This window comes from Antechinus flavipes, chromosome 4, assembly GCF_016432865.1.
Source record: "Antechinus flavipes isolate AdamAnt ecotype Samford, QLD, Australia chromosome 4, AdamAnt_v2, whole genome shotgun sequence".
Lineage (NCBI taxonomy): Eukaryota > Metazoa > Chordata > Mammalia > Dasyuromorphia > Dasyuridae > Antechinus > Antechinus flavipes.
The window spans coordinates 162,859,549-162,879,041 of NC_067401.1; the positions used below are offsets into that span (position 1 = coordinate 162,859,549).

At 34.8% G+C, this 19,493-nt stretch overlaps 1 protein-coding gene across 5 annotated transcripts in view; it reads left to right on the forward strand.

The window, feature by feature from the left end:
* CCDC57 (coiled-coil domain containing 57) overlaps positions 1-19,493 on the forward strand; it is a 294,880-nt gene that overhangs the window by 133,259 nt on the left and 142,128 nt on the right. For all 5 annotated transcript variants that reach the window (XM_051995295.1, XM_051995297.1, XM_051995298.1 and 2 more), the window contains 2 exons: positions 1,580-1,742; positions 6,538-6,672. In XM_051995295.1, the coding sequence (XP_051851255.1) occupies positions 1,580-1,742; positions 6,538-6,672 (298 nt within the window). The remainder of the gene's footprint in view (positions 1-1,579; positions 1,743-6,537; positions 6,673-19,493) is intronic.

A 19,493-nucleotide genomic window follows, 5' to 3' on the forward strand; every position in this document is an offset into this window, starting at 1 on the left:
TGACACTGAGTCCTGCTCCTTCATTTTACAGATGAAGAAACTGAGGAGGTCAAGAGATTTGTCAAAATGTATTTTAGTAAGATTATGCAATATTTCAACTTAAATATTAACCCTAAACTCCATAGAAATTCCAAGTTTCTATATAGTTTGCATATCTGAAGTGTGGATTTTGGTATAACTGTGTCTTTAAAAGAGTTTGACATAGTGAAATCATAAAAAATTAAAGCTAGAAGGAATCTTTATAGATTATGGAGCCTTATTTATTTTATATATAAAGAAAGAAGCTGAAGTTCAAAAAAAGAAGTGATTTTATATGAAAGATATGTATTATTACCAAAGCAATGGAATTATCATTGAAATTAGCAAACAGTGGTCATGTTTATTTATAGTCTACAGTGGTAAATATGGGTTTTTAAAAAGAATATTTAAAGTACTTTACTAAAAGACAGCCAAAGGAATTGGTGCAATTAAAATAGGATTTTTTTTTTGGCTATTTTAAATCTAGAATTATCTTTCCTAGGCTGTTCCTGCTGTTCTCAAAAAAACAAAAATTTCCCCTCCCTATATTCTTATCTTTAGGGATGATATGTCCCTTTTTTTTTTCTTCTTAATGAAATTTTTTGGTATCTTAACCTATGATTTTGTTAGTGTATGAAATTGTTATTCTGGAAATTTCTACCAGTAATGCAGATCAATAACTCATCTATAACTTATCACCTTAAATAGCTTCTTTGGACACTGAGAAGTTAAGTAATATCCCCCATTCATGCAGCTAGTCTGTATTAAAGGGCAGGACTTAAATCCAAATATTGATACTCTAAAATCAGCTTTTTATCCATAGCCCCTCCTCCTAATATATAGCCAATAAAAATCTCCATTCCACACCAAATTCTCTCATTTGTTATCACTGACTGAGCCCAGTCCTCCCAAATAAGCATATAAATTGGAAAGGATTATAGATTTGAATCAAAAGATAGATTTTAGTGTTACCTCTGCTGTTAAAGTCACCTCTGTGATTTTGTTTAGGCCACTTAACTTCTCAGGGCCTCAGATTCCTCATCTGTAAAGTATGGAGGTTGGATTAGATTATATTCAGGCTTTCTTCCAGCTCTAAATTCTGTGATCCCAAGGAAACATAAACCACCTCTTCTCTAACAATTCTTTCATTATTGCCCTGTTTTACTCACTAAGGCTTGCACAAAATTTAAAATTCAGCCTCTTCCCAACTCTAATTCCCGGAAGTTATAATGAAAAAAATTACCATTTGTTAGTATGTTTTATAACAGTTTTAGGAGGATAAGCTCTACTTCTTTTCTATTTTCAATGTAATTTTTAATTAATACACAATAAGTCAGACATGGTATAAAAATTTAGCTGGGAAAAAAAAAAACAAAAACAAAAACAAAAAAACCTTAAAGGTTATCTAATCTAATCCCTGCACTTTATAGTAAGCATTAGTGAAATTGTAAATAAATGGGTTAATATAGACATGATCTTTAAGGTCTTTAAGATTTTGGTCTTTTCCAATGAAACTGGGGTGGGAGAGGAGAGAAGAAAAACATTGATCTCTTCTCCTTAGGTACAAACAAGAATTGTCTCTTGCAATGGAACGGGAACAGATTCTTGAACGTGATAAAGTACAGGTGGAACTAGACTGGCAATGTCGTTGTGAAAATGCTGAAAGGAACCAATATGAAAAATCAGAGGATTTGATACAGGGCTTAACAACAGCCAGAAATCAGGTATGTATCAAGTCATATTAGCATTAAGCCCTTCCTAGATTTACATCAAAATAATATTTTACAAGAGCTAGTAAAGGATATGTAAGGGACAGATTCTCATACCTCTTTTCTTTCTTTCTTTCTTTTTTTAAAATAAAGATAGAGGGATGGTGGGTAAGGCAGGGACGAACATTGGATAGAGAAAAATTCCAAAAGTTTCCCTGAATGTTTATAGCTAAATTCATTAAAATCTATTTTCAGCAGAAATTTCATTGTATTGGAAATATTAGTATTTCCTATTTCAGATTTTTGCCTATATGCTGATAGATTTAGAATGTTGGATTTTTTTATCACTAATCAAAAATTTTTCTTTAATCCATCCCTATATGGCAGTTATTTTCTATAAAAGAAAAAAGATCTGACTAGGAGTGGCAACAGTACAAGGAAAACCTATTTTAGTAGATGTTTTTGTGCTATTGGAAGCATTGACAAACGTTTGGATTTAAATGCATGCTTTAGCATTAGCCATTTAAAAATTTTAATATTTTCTATGTTACATGTAAAACAATTTTAAGATAATATTTACATATAAAAACAATTTTAAACATTTTTTAAAATTTTGAAATCCAAATTTTCTCTTTTTCACCTTTACCCTATTGATAAAGCAAGCAAATTGATATAGATTTTATATGTGTAATCATGCTAAACATATTTGTCATGTTATGAAAGAAAATATAGACCAAAATAACCCTCAAGAAAAATAAAGAATAAGAAAAAAAGTATGTTTTGATCTGTATTCAGACTTATCAGTTCTTTCTCTGAAGGTGAATAGCATTTTTCATCATTCTTCAGAATTGTCTTAGCTAAATCATTCACAATTGATCATCTTAGAATATTGCTCTTACTGTGTATAATACAGTTTTCTATTTATTCTGCTTATTTCACTTTGCATCAGTTCACACAAGCTTTTTCACGTTTTTCTGAAAGAATCCTGCTCATCAATCTTATAGCACAATAGTATGCCATAATCATAAATCACAACTTGTTCAGATGGACATCCCTCAATTTCTAGTATTTTGCCACCATAAAAATTTTGTAGGTCCTTTTTTGATGCCCCCTGTTCTTCCTTCCCCTACTCACCTTCCTTCCACCTTAAATTTGTACATCTAGATCCTTTCCTTTTTGTTTTTTTTATTTTGGGGGGATACAGTATTTCTGAATCAAAGTGTATAGTGGGTTTATAATCCTTTGGACATAGTTCCAAATTGTTCTACCTAATGGTTGAATTAGTTTAACAACTCTACCAATAGTGCTTTAGTGTCTCAATTCCTCCAGCATTTGCCAGTTTCTTTATGTCATATTAACCAATCTGATAGATGTAGGGTGGTAATTCAGAGTTGTTTTAGTTTGCTTTTCTCTAATCAGTAAAGATTTAGAGCATTTTTAAAATGTGACTATAGATAGTTTTGATTATTTCTTCTGAAAGCTGCCTGCTCATATCCTTTGACTGTTTATCAGTTTGACTGTTTGACTTGTATTTTTTAAAATTTGACTCAGTTCTCTATATATTTGAGAAATGAGTCCTTTATCAGAAAATTGCTATAAATTATTTCACAATTATGATTGTGTATTTCCTCCATCCTATTTTCCCGTTTGTCCTATTCTCTCTCTCCTTTCACCATGTCCATCCTCAAAAGCTGTTACTGCCTCCCTCAATCTGCTCTTCTCTCATTCCTTTTCCCTCCTACTTTTCTATAGGGCAAGATAAGATTTTTAACCCAACTGAGTGTATGTTATTCCTCTTTTAGCCATTTCCAATGAGAATATGCTTCCCCTCAGTTTTTTTTTTCCCCTCCTCTGTAAAAACTTATTGATAACTTTTTTGGGAGATAATTTCCCCCATTCTGTCAGCCCTTTCCCCCTTTTTCCAGTGTATCCCAGTGCAAGGAGAGGGTTTTTTTTTTTTTGTTGTTTGTTTTGTTTTTTTGCTTCAGTATTCTTCTCTGAAGATAAACCCTTGTCTTCTCTGTCCCATAGTAGCTTTCTATGTTTGGGTTCTTTCTCCTTCGGATGCTGTTTTTTAATTAAAAAAAAAAAAAGGAATTTATTAGTGTAATCACCTCATTCACTTTTAGTCTTCTGGGGGGATGGAGCCTTTGGCCTAGGTACTCTTTCAGTTCTCCCCTCTGGCCAGGAATCCAAAACCAAGGATGCCACCCTCCTTTAAGTGCCCACAGCCAGCAACATTCCTGCCCCATTGCTTCTGCACTCACTAAGCGTATTCTGATTCTTTCTTGCCCAGGACTGTGTCATGGCAGCACAGTTGAGGCTGGCATCCCTTATCAGCAGAAGTTCCCTCAATCTTCCCCAACTCAAACATCCAACTTTCCACACTGTCCAAGAGATGAAAATACTTGTGTCTGGAGCCTTGGCTACCTCCCAAGCAAGCTGTCCTCAGGGCTTGCCTTGCTATTTCAGGGGAACTAGCCTAAAGATGTTTTCATTTCACTGGAGCTAAACCTCCATCCTGATATCTTTCTTGGATCTTCTCTGATTGTCCCAGGAGGGTTATGGTTCTGCTCCAACTTTTATTTATTTTTATCTCTCTACAGTCATTGTTTGGGAGAGAAATCTGAAGAGCTTAGAATCTTCTGACTTACTCTACCATCTTCCCAGAATCTTCTCTAGACTCTTTTTCATTATAGCTTTTATTTAGTTCACTAATTCTTAAATTATCTCTCCTGGAGCTATTTTCCAAGTCAGTTGTTTTTTCAGGGTTTTTTTCCCCAGTGAGATATTGTACAATTTTTTTCTTTTTATTCTTTTGATTTTGTTTAGATTTTTTTTTTTTTGGTAATTATTTTTTATTATTTCTCTTGGACTCATTACCTTCCACTTGGACAATTCTAATTTCATTGATCTTTTGTATCTTCCTTTCCATTTGGCTAATTCTGCTTTTTAAGGAGTTTTTTTCTTCAGTGGATTTTTATTGCCTCTTTTAGATTTATCCCGTTCTGGTTTTTAAGGTATTATTTTTTTTTTTAGTATTTTGTGTCTCCTTTATCAAGCTTTTCACTTTTTAATGATTTTCTTGCATCACTGTCTCATTTCTTTTTTCCAATTTGTCCTCAACCTCTATTACTTGATTTTTAAAATCCTTTCTGAATTCTCTTAGGAATTCTTGCATGGGAGGATGCGGAAATGTTAGTACTGATACTAGTTTACATTTTTCTTTGAGGCTTTGAAAGTGTTCTAACTTTGTTGTCCTCTTTTGCATTTTGTGTTTTGATCTTTCCTATCACCATGACTTTCTATGATCAGGTTCTTTTTTCTTGGGGTTGTTTATTCATCTTTCCAAACTATTTCTTGACTTTTAACTTTATATTAATTTTAGTCTCTGCTTCTGCAGTAAAGAAGACACTGTCCCAAGCTTCAAGTTTATTGTGCACCTGTTTTCAGAACTAGTTCTGTGGGTCTGTAAGTTTTTAGTTCTTTCAAGGTAGTATGATCTGAGGAGAAGCATGCTTATCTTTCTCCTGGCTTGTGTGCTGGTCTGTGAGTGACCAGACCACTCTTTTCTACCTGGAATTACAATTCATGTTCCCCCTGTGATTGCAAGTTGTTCTGCGTTAGGCTTCTCTTTACCCCAGTACTATGATCCCTGACTACAAACTAGATCTACTTACAGACAGTGCAACAGAGTTCTGCAATCTATACTAGCAAAGAGACCCCTGTAATCTCCCTCTGATCAGTTGTCTGATCCCTTTACTGTTGTGGGCCAAGAGCTCCAGAAGCTGCTGCTGCCTATTCAGTTGCTCCCAGGGCCTGCTTTTGTTAACTATTTTTATTGGTCCATCAGGATTAACATCAGTCAATAACATTTATTGAGTGTCTGTAGTTTGTAGAACATTTCTCATTTGTTAGTTCACTGTCTATTTCTCTAGAAGAACTAGAATGAAGAAACTAGGGTGTTTGGTTATATTTATCCCTGAATTGCTGACTCTAATTTTAGCACTTTTTCATAAAACCAAATTTGCCTCCTGCCCAAAATGAATCTTGGGGATTTTGGAATGGAATAAGCATTTATTAACCACTTACTGTGTGACAGGCTCTGTGCGAGAAGTTTTACAAATACTATCTCATTTTGTCCTCACAAATCTGCTGTTGTTTCCCCCATTTTATAGTTGAGAAAACTGAGGCAAAGAGGCCAGATTATTTGCCCAGAGTCACATAACTAGTGTGAGGCCACATTTGAACTCAAGTCTTCATGATTCCAAGTCCAGCCCTCTTATCTGTTGTCACCTAGTTGCCTTTGGGAAAAAGAGATTCCAATCTTTGAATTCCCAAATTTGTCCCATTCATTTTGGAGAATTTCTAAATGACTGTCACCCTAAAAGTGGTTATCTTTTAATGGCAAGGTGGTGAGTCTCCTTTTTAAGAAGTTTTAAGAAGTCATACAGAGTTGGAAAAGGTCTTTGCCTTTTGTCTGAGGATTAGCATAGGTAAATTTAGAGATTTATTGCCAGCAGGTAGACTACTATGTAACGAAAATTTTTGTTTTTAGCAATTCATGAAGTCATCAACTTGGGTATGGATGAATTCTACAAATAGTATTTACTAGATGGAATGCGCATGCCAGTGAAGTGAAAGATCCCTAAAGTATTGGAATAAATATGTACAGTAAATGAAAAGCTAATTGAAGTGTTTCACTGCTAAAAACTTCAGGACAAAGAGAAATGGCTAACTTATTAATCACTCTTACACTGGTTAACACTTATTATGACTGCAGGAATATTCTATGTTTTTTTCCCCCTAGGTTGCTGCCCAGCTTCAAGAAACAGAGCAGAAGTTATGTGAAATGAAAACAATATTGAAGGCGATAATTTTTGAAAGAGATCAAGCAATTCACACTCTCAGTTTGCATGGTTTACTTCCTGAAAAGGAAAAAAAGGTCAGACCATCAACTGGCATTTTCTTACTATATATATCAGCACTTGGCATAGTTGGCTAACTTCTGACTTCAGATGAATAGTCATTTTTCTGGGCTGTCATTTCTGCAGTATTTGTTGACTTACAGTAGCTCTTCTAAGCCCTAAACAGTGTTAGGTCACATTTTTCATCTATTTCCCTCATGATTAATGACATGAAAAAAAAATGAAAATTTATTAAACATTTACTATGTGCTAAACCTTGGGAATAAAAAAAAAATCCTTGCTTTCAAGAAGCTTATATTCTTAGAGAAGAAAACAAATTAAAAAAAAAACAAAAAAAAACCTCAGTTTCAAGGCAGATGGAAAGACTTAGAGGCTTAATGAAGGGGAAGATAGCAAGGCCCATAGATTACAAAGGTGGTTAAGATGATAGTGTTGGTGATAAATGTAGAAATATGTATAGAAGAATTGTATATGTTTAACATATGTTGGATTACTTGCTGTCTAGCAGAGGGAGTGGGAAGAAGGAAGGGAGAAAAACTTGGAACACAGATTTTGCAAGGGTGAATGTTGAAAACTATCTTTGCATATGTTTTGAAAATAAAAAGCTATTATTAAAAAAAAAAAAAAAGATGAAAATGCTGGAGGATTTCAAGATCCCTAGGCAAGACAAGGGGTAAAGACTAGAAGATCTTTGGGATCAGTGGCAGGACAGATAGTAAAGTCTGGTGGTCTTCTGTCTCATCAAAGGAATGAAATTATTGACTCTTCTTATTCAGCTGTAATGACCCAATCTGGATCTTTACTGAAGAATACTTTTAAAAAAAAAGTTTAAATGGTCTTTTTATTGAATTTAAAAGTCATTTAGTGAATATACAGAATCTTTGTAGACTCATTTGTCTTAGTATATGAAATACAGTTCACATTGTCTCTCATGTTCTATAGTCAGCTTTGTTAAATGTTCAATTTATATTGCTTCATTTATTTCTAAAGCATTGTCATTTCCCTTTTGTTTGATATAATTTGATATTTTAGGGTTTTTTTTTTCCCTATGGGTGAGTTTTGAGAGGGATGTGCAGTGGATAGAGCACTGGGCCTAGAGTCAGAAAGACTTGTCTTTCTGAGTTCAAATCTGGCCACAGACAATAGCTGTGTGACTTGCCTGTCTGCCTCAGTTTCCTCTATAAAATGAGATGCAGAAGGAAATGGCAACCTACTCCAGTATCTTTACTAAAAAAAAACCCAAATGGAGTCACAAGGTATTGAACATGATTGAAATAAATTAACAAAAACAATGGATGAATTTTACAAGACTCTTCTGTTTTTATATAACTTTGCTGTTATCTTATACCATCATCTTCCCATCGTTCCTTCCAGATCTGGAAGGAAGTTTTTCTATCTCTAGAACACAGATGGGACTCAGAAACCTCAGGAAACTCATTTTGTTACACTGACTCCAGAATTATCTCTCCATCTTTGGATATAATGAACTTGTTTATAGTGGGATTCAAGGAGGCAGGGCATCCCTGCTGGTGGATATTTGTATTGCCCAACTTTCCCTGAGGTGGCATAATAGTGGCATAATAGCAGTCTTTTTGTGTTTAATCATTATAACAAATATGTATTAGGGTACTTAACTCAATATCTTAAGGCAGTGAATTCCGAACTTTTTTTTCCCAAACATTTTTGATTGTGTACTCTTTAATATGTTGCCTTTTTCTTACCTTTAAATTGTATACAGGCAAATTCTTTACCAATAATTATGTGCATTATAAAACATAGAAAAATAGAAAAAGAAGTAAGATGAAGATGAAATAGTATTTCATCCTAGATTCAATGGGGAATCATTGGAGAATAGGTCAGTAACATAGTAAGACCAAATATTTAGGAAAATCATTTTCATGGCTCTGTGGAGAAAGTATTAGGAGGTATTAGGTAGGAAGCAGGGAAACTAGTAGTCTGTTGCAGTAATTTAGGTTAGAGGTGATGAAGGCCTGAACTAGGTAGAGGCTTTGTGAATAGAGAAAAGGTGTGGAGATAGAAGTGACAAGATTTGGCAGATATAGAATATATGTGAGACAAGACAGAAAAAGGAATTAGTGTCATGAAGGTTGTGAATCTGAGTAACTGTAAGGATGGTCTCTTGCCAGAGACAAGGAAGATCAGAAGAGGGGTGGGTTTTGAGGGGAAAGATAATATAATATAATGATATCTGTGATCTGGTGAAAACAATCCATGTCTGCTTATCCTATGGGATTTTGTCTCATGAAAACCAAAAACCATAGCAGAACTCACCCTCTGAGGAGCATTGGTCCTCAGATTTAGAAGTGATTTGGAAGAGGATCAAATATTCTCATTGGCATCTGTGTAGCAGTTGGGTTATAGTTCTGTCCTGAAGACCCCACTAATCTCCCTTTCCTGCCCATTTGAGGGAATAGTTGTTAACTTAAAGGGAGCAGGAAAGAGATTATGGGATAATAATAGACATGATTATGTTAAAGGCAAGCCTCAAAACCAACTGGTGCAAAGAGCAGGATTCTACCACCCTTTGACTGAGTAATCATATATCTCTTGAGGTCATTTTATAGTCCCCCAGAGGTCCCTGACCCTTACTTTGGACATTTAACCTTAAAGAGATAAACTAATATCAGAAGATGCTTTTCAGTTTTAAAAATCATACTCTCAATTTTTCTATCTCCAGAACACAGAGGGATTGAGAAATCTCAGGTAATTCAAGTCATTTTTATTATAAGTAATATTTATATCCTCATATCCTTTTTTGATGAACTGGTTTATGGCATAGACATAAGCCATATGAAATTTGCAGATTATTGTCACTAATAAAAACTTGGAAAGCACAAGTTTACTCTAGAATTGATAATTATTTTAAAACAACAAATGGGAAACATTTTAATTGCATGAAAAAATTTTAAAAGCTTTTGTACAAATAAATATAGGTAAAATAAGAAGAAAAAAACATGAATTAGTACAATATTTTCATAAAATTGGGATAGCTAGATGGTGCAGTGGATAGAGCTCTGGAGACAGGAGAACTTGAGTTCAAATCCAACCCCAGACACTTAATACTTCCCAGCTCTATGACCCTGACCAAGTCACTTAGCCCCAAATACCAAACACACACACACACACACACACACACACACACACTACACACACACACGTACACGTACACGTACACACACAAACAACAACATAGTGCTCTCTGGATGTGTGTGGTATTTTCCATAACAAATCTATGTTAATTGTTCTGAATCACATCATTGTTGAAAAGAACCAAGTCCATTACAATTGATCATTACATAATAATGTTGTTACTATGTATAATATTCTCTTGGTTCTTCTCATTTCATTTAGCATCAGTTCACGTAAGTCTTTCCAGGCTTATCTGAAATCAGCCTGGAATTTTTTTAGGGGAACAATAATACTCCATTGTATCCATATGCCTTAACTTATTCAATCATTCCTCAACTGATAAGCAGCCACTCAATTTAAGTTCCTTGCCACTACAAAAAAGACTGCTACAAACATTTTTGTACAAGTGGGTCCTTTTCTCTCTTGTCTGATCTCTTTGGAATACAGGCCCAGTAGTGACACTGCTGGATCACTGCACAATTTTGAAACCTTTTGGGCATAGTTCCAAATTGTTCTCCAGAAGGGTTAGATCATTTCACAATGCATCAGCAATGCATTAGTGTCTCAGTTTTCCCACTTCTCCTCCAACATTTATCATTATATTTTTCTGTCATTTACCCAATCTGAAAGGTTTAAAGTGGGCATTTCAGTTATCTTAATTTGCATTTCTCTAATCAGTAGTGATTTAGAGCATTTTTATATGAATAGAAATTGCTTTAATTTCTTCATCTGAAAATTGTCTGTTCATTTAGCAATTGAAGAATGCTTTCTTTTTTTTCCAATTTTATGTTATATAAATATTTTAATTGTATTTTACTTTTCCAAATACATGCAAAGATAATTTTCAGTTTTCACCTTTGCAAAACCTTGTACTCCAAATTTTTCTTTCTCACTCTCTCTTCCCCTTGCCTAGGCAGCAAGAAATCCAAAATAGATAAATATATGCAATTCTTCTAAACATGTTCCCATTTTTGTCATGCTGTACAAGAAAAATTATATCAAAAGGGAAAAAAATACTAAAGAAAAAACAACAAAAAGTGAAAATACTATGCTTTGATCCACATTAAGTCATTATAGTTCTATCTCTAGATGCAGATAGCACTTTCCATCACAATATTGGAATTAGAATGGATTGTATTCTTATAAATTTGACTCAGTTCTCTATATATTTTAGAATTGATACAAAGTAATAGCAATGTTCTGGGAAGATCAGCTGTAAATGATTTTGCTATTTTCAGCAATACAATGATCCACGAGTGCTCTGAAGGACATGTGAAGAAAAATCCTATATGTATAACCTGAGAAGGAACTGATTGTGTCAGAATACAGATTGAAAAATACATTCTCATATTTATGTGTTCTTGGGTTTTTTTTTTAAGAATAGGAAATCAAGATTTTCTTTCACAATATGATTATTATAGAAATGTTTTGTGTAACTTCACATGTGGTTTCTTAATGGGGGCTAGAGTTGGGGATAAGGGAAAGTATCTGGTACTCAAAAGTTTTAAAAACAAATGTAAAAAATCGTTTTAAATGTAACTGGGGGAAAATATTAAATAAATAAATAGAAAAATTAAAAAATAATAATAGAAGTAAAAAACAAAACAAAACAAAACAAAACCTGGAGGTGAGGGGGAGAAATGAGATCTTTATCAGAAACATTGGCTGTAAAAAAAATTTTCCCAGCTTTTTGCTTCCTACCTAATCTTGGCTGCATTGGTTTTGTTTGTGCAAAAACTTTTAAATTAATCAAAATTATCGATTTTACATTTCATAATGTTGTCTAATTCTTCTTTGGTCATAAATTCTTCCCTTCTACACAGATCTGAAAGGCAGACTATCCCTTTTTCTCCTAATATGTTTATAATATTACCCTTTATGTCTATTATGAACCCATTTCAACCTTATGTTGGTATAGGGTGTTAAATATTGGTCAATGACCCTCATGTCCAATAACCAAATTAACAGTTCTGCTTGTCTAGTCTTTGGACCACGATGGCTCCCACCCAACCTTTTTCTTCTGCATCTTAAACTAGACACAAAGGGGAATTTTCTAGTTTTCCCAGGAATCTTTGTTAAAAAGCAGGTTCTTATGCCAGAAGCTGGAGTCTTTGGGTTTATCAATCACTAGATTATATAGTCTTTGACGACTGTGGCTTGTGAACCTAATATATTCCACTGATCAAGTACTCTGTGTCTTAGTATCAAATGGTTTTGGTGACTGCCACTTTATTAACAGAGTTTTAGATCTGGTAAGGCTAGGCCACTTCTTTTGCATTTTTTTCCATTAATTTACATGAAATTCTTGACCTTTTGTTCTTCCAGATTAATTTTATTATTTAGATTTGATCATCTTAAAAAATAATTTTACTGATTTTTAAATGACTTAATATTTTCTCCAGTTATGTGTAAAAACAATTTTTAACAATTGTTCATTAAAATTTTGATTTCCAACTGAGTGGATGTCCATCAGTAGGAGAATGGCTGAATAAGTTATGGTATGTGAATGTTATGGAATATTATTGTTCTATAAGAAACAATTAGCAGGATAATTTCAGAAAGACCTGGAGAGACTTACGTGAACTGATGCTAAGTGAAATGAGCAGAACCAGAAGATCATTGTACACGTCAACATCAATATTATACAACGATCAATTCTGATGAATATGACTCTTTCCAACAATGAAATGGTTAATGCCAGTTCCAATGATCTTGTGATGAAGAGAGCCATCTTCACCCAGAGAGAGGACTGTGGGAACTGAGTATGAATCACAACATAGCATTTTTACTTCTTTCGTTGTTGTTTGCTTGAATTTTATTTTCTTTCTCATTTTTCTTCCTTTTTGATCAGATTTTTCTTGTCCAGCAGGATAATTATATAAATATGTATGCCTCTATTCGATTTACATACATTTTTACCATGTTTAACATATTGGAATACTTGCCATCTTGGGGGGGCGAGGTGGGAAGACAGGAAAAATTGGAACACAAGGTTTTGTAAGGGTCTGTTACAAGAGCCACCTGCAAAGCCTGAGTCTCTAGGGTGGCTCATCTGAGATCCATGTGCTCTTTGTCCGCTGACCCTCATGTCCAATAACCAAGTTAACATTTCTGCTTTCCTAGTCTTTGGACCACAATGGCTCCCACCCAACCTTTTCCTTCTGCATCTCAAACTAGATACCAAGGGGAATCTTTTATCAAAAGATCTAAAAGAGAAGATTAACTAATTCCTTTGTATTCCCATAGTTCTTTGTCTGAAGATCTCTTTATGTACGCTTTTTTTTTTAAACTGACATTTCGGTGGCATTTATAATTTTGATTTTATTTATTTATTTATTTATTTGCATTTGTAATTTTCAAAGTGCTTTATTTTTATTTTTTTAATTTTATTTAATAATAACTTTATATTGACAGAATCCATGCCAGGGTAATTTTTTTTACAACATTATCCCTTGCACTCGCTTCTGTTCTGATTTTTCCCCTTCTTCTCTCCACCCCCTCCCTTAGATGGCAAGCAGTCCTATATATGTTAGATATGTTGCAATATATCCTAGATACAATATATGTTTGCAGAACTGAACAGTTCTCTTGTTGCACAGGGAGAATTGGATTCAGAAGGTAAAGATAACCCGGGAAGAAAAATAAAAATGCAAATAGTTCACATTCATTTCCCAGTGTTCTTTCTTTGGGTGTAGCTGCTTCTGTCCATCATTTATCAATTGAAACTCAGTTAGGTCTCTTTGTCAAAGAAATCCACTTCCATCAGAATACATCCTCATACAATATCATTGTCAAAGTGTATAATGATCTCCTGGTTCTGCTCATTTCACTTAGCATCAGTTCATGTAAGTCTCTCCAAGCCTCTCTTGTATTCCTCCTGCTGGTCATTTCTTACAGAACAATAATATTCCATAACATTCATATACCACAATTTACCCAGCCATTCTCCAATTGATGGGCATCCATTCAATTTCCAGTTTCTAGCCACTACAAACAGGGCTGCCACAAACATTTTGGCACATACAGGTCCCTTTCCCTTCTTTAGTATCTCTTTGGGATATAAGCCCAGTAGTAGTACTGGTAGATCAAAGGGTATGCACAGTTTGATAACTTTTTGGGCATAATTCCAGATTGCTCTCCAGAATGGTTGGATTTGTTCACAACTCCATCAACAATGCACCAGTGTCCCAGTTTTCCCGCATCCCCTCCAACATTCATCATTATTTTTTCCTGTCATCTTAGCCAATCTGACAGGTGTGTAGTGGTATCTCAGAGTTGTCTTAATTTGCATTTCTCTGATCAATAGTGATTTGGAACACTCTTTCATATGAGTGGTAATAGTTTCAATTTCATCATCTGAAAATTGTCTATTCATATCCTTTGACCATTTATCAATTGGAGAATGGCTTGATTTCTTATAAATTAGAGTCAGTTCTCTATATATTTTGGAAATGAGGCCTTTATCGGAACCTTTAACTGTGAAGATGTTTTCCCAATTTGTTGCTTCCCTCTAATCTTGTTTGCATGAGTTTTGTTTGTACAAAGGCTTTTTAATTTGATATAATCAAAATTTTCTATTTTGTGATCAGTAATGGTCTCTAGTTCATCTTTGGTCACAAATTTCTTTCTCCTCCACAAGTCTGAGAGATAAACTATCCTATATTCCTCTAATTTATTTATAATCTCGTTCTTTATGGGGTCATGGACCCATTTTGATCTTATCTTGGTATATGGTGTTAAGTGTGGGTCCATGCCTAGTTTCTGCCATACTAATTTCCAGTTATCCCAGCAGTTTTTATCAAATAATGAATTCTTATCCCAAAAGTTAGGATCTTTGGGTTTGTCAAACACTAGATTGCTATAGTTAACTATTCTGTCTTGTGAACCTAACCTTTTCCACTGATCCACTAATCTATTTCTTAGCCAATACCAAATGGTTTTGGTGACTGCTGCTTTATAATATAATTTTAGATCAGGTACAGCTAGACCACCTTCATTTGATTTTTTTTTCATTAGTTCCCTTGAGATTCTCGACTTTTTATTGTTCCATATGAATTTTGTTGTTATTTTTTCTAGATCATTAAAATATTTTCTTGGAAGTCTGATTGGTATAGCACTAAATAAATAGATTAGGGAGTATTGTCATCTTTTTATATTCGCTCGGCCTATCCAAGAGCAACTTAATATTTTTCCAATTATTTAAGTCTGACTTTATTTGTGTGGAAACTTTTTTGTAATTTTGCTCATATAATTCCTGACTTTCCTTTGGTAGATAGATCCCCAAATATTTTATGCTATCAACAGTTATTTTGAATGGAATTTCTCTTTGTATTTCTTGCTGTTGGATTTTGTTGGTGATGTATAAAAATGCTGAGGATTTATGGGGATTTATTTTGTATCCTGCAACTTTGCTAAAATTATGAATTATTTCTAATAGCTTTTTAGCAGAATCTCTGGGGTTCTCTAGGTATACCATCATATCATCTGCAAAGAGTGATAGTTTGGTTTCCTCATTGCCTATTCTAATTCCTTTAATATCTTTCTCAACTCTTATTGCAGAGGCTAGTGTTTCTAATACAATATTGAATAATAATGGTGATAGTGGGCAACCTTGCTTCACTTCAGATCTTACTGGAAAAGGTTCCAGTTTTTCCCCATTGCATATGATGCTTACTGACGGTTTTAAATATATGCTCCTGACTATTTTAAGGAAAAGTCCATTTATTCCTATACTCTCAAGTATTTTTATTAGGAATGGATGTTGGATTTTATCAACATCTTTTTCTACATCTATTGAGATGATTATATGGTTTTTGTTTGTTTGGTTATTGATATAGTCAATTATGCTAATAGTTTTCCTAATATTGAACCAGCCCTGCATTCCTGGTATAAATCCTACTTGGTCATAGTGTATTATCCTGGGGATGATTTTCTGTAATCTTTTTGCTAATATTTTATTTAAGATTTTAGCATCAATATTCATTAGGGAGATTGGTCTATAATTTTCTTTCTCTGTTTTCAGCTTACCTGCTTTAGATATCAGTACTATGTCTGTGTTGTAAAAGGAGTTTGGTAGGACTCCTTCAATCCCTATTTTTTCAAATAGTTTATTTAGCATTGGAATGAATTGTTCTTTAAATGTTTGGTAGAATTCACATGTAAATCCATCTGGTCCTGGGGATTTTTTCTTAGGGAGTTGGTTGATAGTTTGTTCTATTTCTTTTTCTGAGATGGGACTGTTTAGGATATTTACTTCTTCCTCTGTTAGTTTGGGCAAGCTATATTTTTGGAGGTATTTTTCTATTTCATTTAAGTTGTCGAATTTATTGGCATAAAGTTGGGCAAAGTAACTCCTAATTATTGCTCTAATTTCCTCTTCGTTAGTGGCGAGTTCTCCCTTTTCATTTTTAAGACTAACAATTTGATTTTCCTCTTTCCTTTTTTCAATCAGATTTGTCTATTTTGGTGGTTTTTTCATAGAACCAACTCTTAGTTTTATTAATTAATTCAATAGTTTTTTACTTTCAATTTTATTGATCTCTCCTTTTATTTTTAGAATTTCAAGTTTAATTCGTTTTTAATTTGTTCCTTTTCTAGCATTTTTAGTTGCAAGCCCAATTCATTGACCTTCTCTTTCTCTATTTTATACAAATAGGCCTCTAGAGATATGAAATTTCCCCTTATTACCACTTTGGCTGCATCCCATATATTTTGGTATGAGGTCTCATTATTGTTTTCTTGAGTGAAGTTATTAATTATGTCTATGATTTGCTGTTTCACCCAATCATTCTTTAGTATGAGATTATTTAGTTTCCAATTATTTTTTGGTCTACTTTCCCCTGGCTTTTTGTTGAATGTAATTTTCATTGCATCGTGGTCTGAAAAGGATGCATTTACTATTTCTGCCTTACTGCATTTGAGTTTGAGGTTTTTATGTCCTAATATATGGTCAATTTTTGTATAGGTTCCATGAACTGCTGAAAAGAAAGTGTACTCCTTTCTGTCTCCATTACATTTTCTCCAGAGATCTATCATATCTAACTTTTCTAGTATTCTATTTACCTCTTTGACTTCTTTCTTATTTATTTTGTGGTTTGATTTATCTAATTCTGAGAGTGCAAGGTTGAGATCTCCCACTATTATAGTTTTGCTGTCTATTTCTTCTTGCAGCTCTCTTAATTTCTCTTTTAAGAATTTAGATGCTACACCACTTGGTGCATATATGTTTAATATAGATAGTGCTTCATTATCCATGCTAGCAAGATATAATGCCCTTCCTTATCTCTTTTAATTAGATCAATTTTTGCTTTAGCTTGATCTGAGATCAGGATGGCTACCCCTGCTTTTTTGACTTCACCTGAAGCATAGTAGATTTTGCTCCAACTTTTTACCTTTAACCTGCATGTATCTCCCCGCTTCAGGTGTGTTTCCTATAAACAACATATTGTAGGATTCTGGCTTTTAATCCATTCTGCTAACCGCTTCCTCTTTATGGGGGAGTTTACCCCGTTCACATTTATGATTAAAATGACCAATTCTGTATTACTTGCCATCTTGTTAACCCCTGTTTATGCTTTTCTCCCTTCTTTCCTCCTTGCCCCTCTTCCCAGTATTAAGCTTGTGAGCACCACTTGCTTCTCACAGCCCTCCCTTTTTAGTATCTCTTTCCCCCCCCCTTAGAATTCCTCCCCCTATATTACCCCTTTCCCTCTCAGTTTCCGTATTCCCTTCCACTTAGCTTATTCCTTCCCTTTTCACTTTTCCCTTCTCACTTTTCAATGGAGTGGGAGAAGTTTCACCATAGATTGAATATGTCTAAAATTTTTCTCTTAAAGCCAATTCTGAAGGCAGTAAGATACCCACTATATTCATCCCCCTCCATTCTTTCTCTCAGATATAATAAGTTTCCTATGCCTCTTCATGAGATGTACTACCCCCACTTTACCCTTTTTCTGGTGCAATGTCCTTTCCACATCTAATTTCTAGAACAAGTTATACATGTATTCTTTATACATCTTTATAACCGAAATATAGTTCCCAAAATTAATCTTTACCTTTTTAGATTTCTCTTGAGTTCTATATTTGTAGATCAAACTTTTTGTTAAGTTCTGCTTTTCATCAAAAATAGGTGAAATTCGCTTACTTCGTTGAATGTCCATCTTCTTCCCTGGAAAAAGATGCTCATTCTAGCTGGGTAAGTTATTTTTGGTTGCATACCAAGTTCCTTAGTCTTTCGGAATATCATATTCCAGGCCCTTCGACCCTTTAATGTGGATGCTGCTAGATCCTGGGTGATCCTTATTGTGGCTCCTCGATACTTGAATTGGGTTTTTCTAGCCGCTTGCAGTATTTTTTCCTTCGTCTGAGGGTTCTGGCATTTGGCCACTATATTCCTTGGTGTTTTGATTTTAGGATCCCTTTCAGTAGGTGATCAATGAATTCTTTCAGTGTCTATTTTACCCTCTGTTCCTATGACTTCTGGGCAGTTCTCTTTGATAATTTCCTGGAAAATAGTGTCCAGGCTCTTTTTTTCATCATGCTTTTCTGGGAGTCCAATGATTCTCAGATTGTCTCTCCTGGATCTGTTTTCCAGGTCTGTTGTTTTCCCCAGAAGGTATTTTACATTCTTTTCCATTGTTTGATTTTTTTGGATTTGCTTGACTGATTCTTCTTGTCTCCTCAAGTCATTCAAGTCCAATTGTTCGATTCTGATTTTTAATGAAGTGTTTTCTTCACTCACTTTTTTAAAATCTTTTTCTAATTGTCCAATTGAGTTCTTCTGTTCTGTGGAATTTTTTTCCATTTCGCCAATTTTGTTTTTTAGAGAGCTATTTTCTGTTTCCAGTTCACTAATCCTATTTTTCAAGGATTTTATTTCTTTATCCACTCTGTCTTTAAATGAGTGAGATGACTTCTCCAGACTCTCTTGCCAAGCCTCCCTCTCCTTTTCCCATTTTTCTTCTAGCTCTCTTGTGAGAGTCTTTTTAATTTCTTCTATGAGATTCATCTGTGCTGAGGAACAGATGATCTCCTCCTTTGGGGATTCACCTGGAGACTGTCTGTTTTTAGTCTCCTCAGGGTTTAGAATCTGCTCTTTATCTGTATAGAAGCTGTCAAGGGTTAAAGTCCTCTTCAGCTTCTTGCTCATTCTGTCTAATAATCAAAGACAAACTAGCCAAGAAAAAAAAGAAAAAACCCTAAATGGAGTCTGCTTTTTTGGGGGGAGGGGCTGGGTGGTGTTACCAAGCTTCCTCTACAGACTGCAGGGGGCTGCAGAGAGGCACTAGCCCGACTGTGCTGGGCCTGTGCTCTGAGATCCGAGAGCGTGCTGAGACACTGTGGGGGAGGGGTGGCCAGGTCCTGAGAGACTCCAGCTGTTTGGGGTTATATTCTTCACCCCCGGTGTTTTTAGCTTCTCTGCTGGGCTGCTGACTTGCTGCCGGGGCAAAGTCTCCAGGTAGCAAAGCTCCCCCTGCAGAGACAGCTGAGATCGCACCCCACCCCCTCTCCCATCTGCTATGAGCTGCTTCCCATGCTCTCGCTGCCGCTGCCCTCAGCCTGCCCCCGATCTAAAACCGTCCCCGCTCTCAAGCAAAAACAGACCTTTCCTGGTGAGTCTCAAGGATGTCTTCTCTTGGTAACTATTTGTGGGGTTTTTTTCAGTCAAGCATTAATTTAGAGGCTTGTA